This window comes from Antrostomus carolinensis, unplaced genomic scaffold (genome assembly GCF_000700745.2).
Source record: "Antrostomus carolinensis isolate BGI_N321 unplaced genomic scaffold, ASM70074v2 scaffold10567, whole genome shotgun sequence".
NCBI classification, from domain to species: domain Eukaryota; kingdom Metazoa; phylum Chordata; class Aves; order Caprimulgiformes; family Caprimulgidae; genus Antrostomus; species Antrostomus carolinensis.
In genome coordinates, this window is record NW_010325503.1 from 53,823 (window position 1) to 61,967 (window position 8,145).

The 8,145-nt window shown below is 37.3% G+C and overlaps 1 protein-coding gene across 1 annotated transcript in view; it reads right to left on the reverse strand.

Annotated features, from left to right (window-relative positions):
• Positions 1 to 8,145, reverse strand: part of POLA1 (DNA polymerase alpha 1, catalytic subunit) — a gene marked incomplete at its 3' end in the record, with an annotated part of 82,523 nt that overhangs the window by 49,863 nt on the left and 24,515 nt on the right. Inside the window, exons 14-21 of the mRNA XM_010171245.1 lie at positions 7,283 to 7,440; positions 5,880 to 5,964; positions 4,869 to 4,930; positions 4,054 to 4,143; positions 2,317 to 2,433; positions 1,262 to 1,437; positions 718 to 847; positions 261 to 380 (exon numbers count right to left, since the gene is read on the reverse strand). Coding sequence (XP_010169547.1) covers positions 261 to 380; positions 718 to 847; positions 1,262 to 1,437; positions 2,317 to 2,433; positions 4,054 to 4,143; positions 4,869 to 4,930; positions 5,880 to 5,964; positions 7,283 to 7,440 — 938 coding nt within the window. The remainder of the gene's footprint in view (positions 1 to 260; positions 381 to 717; positions 848 to 1,261; positions 1,438 to 2,316; positions 2,434 to 4,053; positions 4,144 to 4,868; positions 4,931 to 5,879; positions 5,965 to 7,282; positions 7,441 to 8,145) is intronic.

Consider the following 8,145-nt stretch of genomic DNA (forward strand, 5'->3'; position numbering starts at 1 on the left):
TAAAAGAGCAACTGAGTTTCCACAAATCTGTGATACAATGGAAAAGATTACATTGTCCCTTTAAACCATACATTTCTCCATTATCAACTCAACAAAAAAATCGGTTTTTAATTAAGCATAAACTGTGACATTAAGTTATATCTAAAACTGGCTGTGTTTGGGTTCTCCATGCTCTCACAGAACAGTAATATGCAAAAGACAGAAGAATTTTTTTTTTTCTTATTAATAAAAATTCTTGGAAAGAGAAAAACTGGACCCACCAGCTTCTGCGGAGGCTTTTTGAAAACTTGTTTGTCCGGCACTATGTAGTCTTTTTCATGAAATGCGTGAAGCAGCAAGAACTCGTTACGTTCAGACCGTCCGCCCATCATTGTCCTCGACTACAGACAGGGGCAAAAAAAGAATTCAAAGCAAAGCACGGAAAACACTGATATACAAAAACAGACTCAGCAACGTCCTTCAACTATTTAGAAGTTCACCCAGTTCACCAGTAACTATTATTCTGTATCATCACCATGCACAGAACTCAAATATGGTATTTTTATGGAAGTTTTATCTTATTACTTGACTAGATCAAACTCACACTCATCACTGTAAAAAATTTACAGCATCATATACTCTCAATTAGTGTTTACAAATTAAAACTCACAAATCAAACACAGAAAACAGAACTGTTTTTGTGGGACAATGAGGTGGGGGGAAGTAATGAAAATGTACCATGACATTCCCAGAGATGTTTGTTATTTGAAGTGCCAGTGGCAGAACATTCAGCTCACACATGATCTGGAGAATGAACTTGGCATCTGTCCAGGTGTTTTCCAGCATGAACATTAAGTGAGGAGAATCACTGGGAAAAGAAGTGGGATGGCCTAGTAAAGTAAAATCAGCCTCCTTTGTACTCTGCAGTAGTTTAGACTTATATGCTGTCTGGAACATGTATTATCTCTATCACACCAGTGTTGAATTATATAGTAAGCTCTTTTAATTGAAACAAACCCCCAGACTTAAGCTTACATATCCTATTAACATATCTAAACCAATGGTCTCACAAATAAATTTTCTTCACACGTAATAAGCTACCACCCACCAGTACCCTGAAACATTACAAAATATTGTTAAGATAGTATTTTACTTTTCAAATACCAGTATGCTAAGTCAACATCTCTGTGACAAATCAAGTAAGCAAGCATGAAATTGTATAGCAGGAAACTAGCTCCTCTACTTTCCAGTCAAGGATTAAAAACACAAATCAGCAACATACCTGTACATATTTCGAATTTCCTCTGGTAGAATTGTTATCCTCTCTGTTTTCAAAATCTGACGAACCAGTTCAGACAAATGGTAACTTTTGCAACGAATTAGTTCCTTAGCAGAAATTTCTACATCACAGATCATTCGACCGCAGGCAGCATTCCTTTCAGCAAACCCTCCTCGACCCTTAACCGTATCACACAAGGACAGAAAACCCGCCAAAACGTGAAACATGCAAACATTAACAAAGCATATCTATCCAAAATATAAACTTGTACATCTCAGTCAAGTCATTGGGTCACTGAATACTCTAAATACTCTACTAAATACCACTAATACTCAAGCTTTATAATTATGCCCTAAAGGAACACATGGTATCCTTCAGTATATATGGATATTAACAAGTAGATACTTAACTTTCATTACTAGTTAGATCTTAATTCTTAAATGTTCATACATTCTTTTTTTTCACTTTAATAATTAGAATAGTCCCAATAGGAATGTGGGTGTGCATTTTGTTCTTCCTCTGAGGATATTTTTTGCACTAACAGCAGCACAAAAAAGTCACAGAACAAACCACACACAAATACTCCTCTTGGCCTCTAGGAAGGGCAGGAACAGGCAAGAACATGGCCACATTCAGCACTTCAGAGCTCCAAGCCTCACACATAGTCCGCTGAACAAATACGCACCAAGAACTACAGAATTACTAACTTGGCAGCTCTCTATGGAATGATTCACCAATCAATCCAAATTACATTTTCTAATTTTACAGTTTTAGCAGACAAAGACTGTTACAGCAAAGACTATTGCAATTAATCTGTCATTACCATCATCTAGTTGAGATATGTAAACTAAATTAGCCTAACTTGAAAATTAGTTTAGCTTATTACTGCAATAAAAGTCATATAAACACTCATCATTTCTGATCCGGGACACATGAAATCCAGCATGACCAGCAGTCAAAATACATCAGTATCACACTTAAAATTCCTCAGCAAAATTAATTACTTTTTAATCACATGCAACATAAAGGGGCTTAAAAGACTTGAACAATCTTATTACCCCAAGCTTTGGCATATTGGACCTCCTCAGTCGACCTATCTTGGACCAGTGAGGGACTTTGCACACATTAATTCTTTGAAGCAGCACTTCCAGATCAAATCCATAAATATTATGACCCTTGCAACAGAAAAAAAAACAACAAAAAAGGTTACAACAAATGCAAATTGAAAGACTTACTTTCACACGCTCAGTACTCCTCTGCCCTTTGTGTTTTTTTCCCCAGCTAATTGATGGCATTATCTCTCTCTCATAGAAAGCACAAGAGAACATTCATCAACAGTACTGACTGGTGTTAAGACTAACAATGCTGTTCAGATACCAAAATCAGCTCTATAACTGGCTAATAGCACACATGGTTCAGCTTTATGCTCTGATACCCAAGATTAGGTTTTAAAGCTTTCTAGGAGAAAAAACAACATTATAAAGCATCTAAACTTATCTATGAGCCATTCCTTTTCTCTCCATCCATGAAAGTCTCAATATTGACATCAAAATAATGTAATTTTTTTTCCTTTGATACTACAACAGGCATAGTTGTGAAATCTGGAAGACCTTGCAACTAATATTTACATATCAAAGTACTCCAGCAATATTTGCTAAGCGTGGACATGGATGACACTGGTCTGTAGCCTCAGTCAAAAGCAAAATACCACCCTGATGAACATGAGTCTCTGTGGATCAGTCATTCACCAGGAACTGCAGGTTCACCATACCAGATGCATCCATGTAGTACAACACTGTGCTATAGAAGCAGCTCCACAGAATCAGCAGCTTCATTACAGCCATAGTAGAGGGGTCCTACCTATATTGAATTAGCTTGTTTTTCAACAGCACTAATTAAACCAGGTGCAAATTAAACTGCACTAACACGACTCTGCTGTTTTTAGGACCAGACCTCTCACATCCCTGCTACTGGCATCTTCAGTTTAAAATCATCGGCTGCGGAGTTTCCCCTGATTCCTTCCCATAACCAAGAGTAAGCTCAGGTCCTACAGCAAACACCAGATACCAGCCACAGTGAGCTGAAACCATCAGGAATCTGACTGCTCATTTCCTCCCATTCCCATCACTTAATTATTTGTATTTGCCTACAGAAGAGTAACAAGTTGTATATAACCAACCTCAGATTTATAACCAACTTCAAATTGTCTTCAAAATTTCATTAAATGAAAGTCAGGACTGTACATTAATTAAACATAAAAAAAGAAAATGAGTAATGATAATAAATCCTCAGCTGTCAATGCTGTAGAATACTGTCCAATGCAGTAGAAAACATAAGAATGCTTATTACAAAACCTTCCTCAGATCCCATGGATTTCTACAAGTTATCATTTTGATTTACAGCATAAACACAGTCTAAATGGTGACACAAATTATATGAGCATTTGAACTGAAACAGACTTTTAGGTACACCAAGAGTTCTCATTTTTCTAGAGAATCAGAAGGGGTTTTTTGTTGTGTTTTGTCTTTCTGAATAAAAAATTACTTGTTTCAGGTACTATGGAAATACTGCCTATTTTGAATATTATGGGAAATAATAGGATGTATAAAATGCTGTCAGGGAAAATTCTGTATCATCTTTGTATCAAAGTATACCTGCTGTCTTATAAGTAAATTCAATCCATAAGGCAGTCTAAGATAAACATTAAAAAACCTGTAAGGGGACAAAAGAAAAAGAACAAAGCTGACCAACTGCCAATATGCTTTAATTTAACTCTGAGTCTCAGATCTACTCACCACAACAACATCTGGGTCAATTTTGTGAATCTTCGCAAGGAAAAATCCCAGCAGTGTTCTCTCTGTTGCAGCAATTTCTATTTTAGCATTCTAAAAGGAGCAAGAGAGCACCTGATTTCAATGACCCAATAAGTTTAAAATGGAAACATCTCCTCTCCCCTACTAGTTACAAGACAATAATAAAGCACCACAGAGTTCTCCCTTTCCTTCTATAATTCAAGGCTTTTTGTTCTCACTCCCATAGACATAGAAAGCTTTTCTCAGAGGCTTTTTTCCATTTTGCTTTTGTATGCAGGTGTCTAGTGATATTTTAAGAGCCTCCTAAGAATCAAGCACACCAGGAAAATGCTCCATGTGCATCCTTCAGTCACAGGCTTAAGACCACACAGAAACAGAGGAAAAACAAAAATAGGTTACATCATTATTCTGCCAGCTCTCCCAGTGCCCTTTAGAAATGATGTCTTCTAAATTTTGACAGACTTTACTCTCCAAGGAAAGAAGAAACAAATTCTCCCAGTTTACTTTGAGTACCTAGTCAGGTATAATGAAAACAAATGACAATTTTAGCCTCTTTGCAAAACCTTTCCAACTCTCTTGTCTAATGCTCCCATCTATTTATGAGCACTACTAGCAGCAGTATAGGATCACACAGAGCACACAGAATAAATACTTGGACTTAGGTTTGCAGAGTGGAAAAGTAATGAAATAATCATGTCAATTCCTTTGAATATTTCTCTTACACTACTTACCCAAAGCAACATTAAGTTCATATCTAAAAAGGTACTGCAATCAGAAGGCTAGCAAAATGAAATTACCTTCTTTTTGATAGTTTCTTTGAAGTCATAAGGAAAAATGCAATCGTTCGGTTTGGAAACAGCTGCAAAAGAAATTAGATTTGTTCTTACATACATGTTCTTAATTGTACCCTCCCCATAAGCATCCATCCACAACAAAGGGAGCTAAGGAAAACTAACCTCTAATTCTAAAAAGCTAACCTTATGTGAATACCTGTTGTTAAGATAATAAAGTAATTAATGAAGTACTAAACAATTTTAATCAGTCACATTTGAGGTTGTCATTGGAGGTTAAAACTGTCATAAAATCAGAATGGTTTGGGTTGGAAGGGACCTTAAAGATCATCTAGTTCCACCCCCCCTGCCATCAGCAGGGACACCTTCCACCAGACCAGGTTGCTCAAAGCCTCATCCAACCTGGCCTTGAACGCTTCCAGGGAGGGGGCATCCACAATTTCTCTGGGCAACCTGTTCCATTGTTGCCCAGCTTCCAAAGAACTTCCACTCACAAGCACCCACACTCTTCACTTCTGACTGGGGTCTGAATCTCAAGGTTTAGCTGATCTTACTATAATGACACTACTGAGAGAGTATTTTTTTCCTAAGAAAACTTGTTTATAAATAAATATGACAAGTTTATTTTTTAAATTATGTTCAGAAGAACGGAAAAAAAAATAACTAAGTGACAGTAAATAAACTGTCTAAATCAACGGGTGAAGAAAGTAATCCAAGATAACACATGAAGTAAAACTAATAAAAATTATGGGAAACTGTACAGATCAGGGTTACTTTGCATCACCTCAAACTAAGACTTTTTCAATAAAGTCTTCAAGAAAAAATCAGTAACCAGTGAAGTTAAAAACAGGGAGAAAAGCCTGCCGGGAAGCTGAAATTTTGTCACTTACCTATTCTGAGCCATTGTTGCTGGAGTGATAGAATGATGTGATAAATAAATAATCCAAAACACATAACAACAAATGAAAAACTCCAAAGGAATTATTTTTCTACTCGTAAATTCTTCCAAGTACATACCACAGAAGTGTGTCTGAAAAGGAGGCTGAGGTGGAGCCTTATCCAAAGGAAATTTTTGATGAACCAGAGCTGCAATAGCCACAATCTATACCAAGGAGATACAGAACACTTCATAAACATGACCACTGTCAGTACCTGTTTCTTTCCTTTTTTCTTTTTTTTAAACTTTCCTCATCTTTTTTCTCATTTCTAAAAAAGATCTTTGTAAAATTAATTCCAACTATAAATAGTTAAAAAGAAAAGTTGATTGATTGATCTCAAGTAAAATAAAGCAGAACTTACTCTTAAAATGATTATCTTAGAAATGTGAGAGGTAAAATAATTAATTTTGGAAAACTCTGCTTTTATCAAATTTTGTTCTGAATCTTAATAGACTCCCAAATTTAAAGGATTCCTTATGAAGTAAGTACAGGAGAGATGCAAGCAGGGCAGGACATGCAGAAGCCTTGTCTCCAGAAGGGCCACCCCTGTGCAAGCAGTTAAGGCAGCCAAGAAGCCAAGAGGTTTTAGCATTTCAAAGCTATTAGCTTTACTGATGCTTCTGCTTGCTTTGGTGCCAGGACGTCACGGTTCCCCAGACACTGGTCAGGAAAACCCAACAGAAGACAAAGCAGACAGGCTTTAGAAGCACCTTGGCAAGCAGAGTCCTGGTGGTACCTGGCATATGTCTCATTACGTTGGCTAGAAACTAGAAATTTTGCTCCCTCAAAAAAATTTTTAACTTCACCAAAGACAACTAATGCTGCTTGAAAAATCTGTCAGCCTCATTTTTCTTCTATTCAATTAGCCAGAAACAACTATCCTACCCTATTAGTCAATGCTAAATCTCTTCCTAAGCTAGGGGAGACTTATGTTAAAAAAAAACAGATAAACATGCCTAACTATGCGTTGTGGTCTGCAGTCCACAACTGAGAGAAGCCACCTGCATCTCTCCTCCTTTCTGAGAAAAGGAAAGATCTCGCAACAGAATAGTAGGTGCTGTGAGATTTAGATAAAATTCTCATTCTATTTCAGAATTCGTTTTATCAACAGAAAAATCCAGTCATTTTACCTAGAACCTATGATTAGCTCTACCAAAAAAACCCAAACAAACTTATTAACAGCTGTTCTGGGACAGTTTAATTTATAACTATTATGCACAAGAGACAAAATAGAAGGCTTGAAAAAAATACGTAGGATCTGCTGACACAGTAAATATTCTCACCAAGCAGGCCCCCTGAACCCACAGTTCTCATGCTGGTGAGACCCCAGTAAGAATCTCTTTGGAAAGCCCGCGGTACTGAAAGTTATTCAACAGTTAATATATTTAAGCATGTTTCATCAGGAGAAGTTGTTCCAAGCCTTAGAAAAATTTTAGTATACGTTGAAGAACGAAATCAAACCAAACCAAAATGATTACTTACCTCATTCTGGTGAGTCTTTGGGTTCTGAGTAGTCTTCATGCTGAGGGACATGACCACGACAGGGGGAGGAGGAGAAAGATCTTTCACCACGTTCACCAAGCCAGGCTTCATGGCCACAGCCTCCACCTTACACCAGCTGACTGACTGATTTGAAGGCTCTGAGGAAACAACATGAACCACCTTCATCCTTCTGGGAACCCCAAGTAAGGCTTCTCTAATGGCACTGTTGCACAGAGCATATCCTTTTAACGTTTTGTCCTCGTGGCATAGCCTAATCCTGCCCAATTTTTGCTAACTCCCTGGGTCCCAACTCCCCAGTCAGAAGCCTCGTCACCTTAGAGGCTCTCTAGCCAAAGAGGAAAAGGAAGATTTGTATTGAGGTCAGGAAGATGTGCAATGCAAAAAAAAAAAATACTTCATGCAGCTTGATACAGAGTCATACTAGAGAAAAGCATAAACCAAGTGAGCATAACTCCACCTAAATTCATATACTACCTCTTAGCATCTAATCTTTTAGTCAGTCCAAAGGGAGAAGGCTTCATAAAAATTGAATTAATAACAAGTGAACTTTTATTTAGACAGAAATTTCTTAAATGCTACAGAAAAGGCAGCCAGAGTGCTAATTGAAAAAATTTTGATCAAATGAGAGCAAGAACATACGACTGACTGAAATGCAATGGATAATTCTTTTAGCTATAGTCCTTCGGAAACACAATTATGGAAATAAGCAGATGAGGGATGAAATAAAAAGATAGTTCATCCTACTCTGGTAGCATAACCTACCCTAAAATGTAAGGGCTATTTAGGCATAAAGTCTACAAGAGCTAAAAAATTATACAGATGGATTGGGGGGGGGGGGGGGG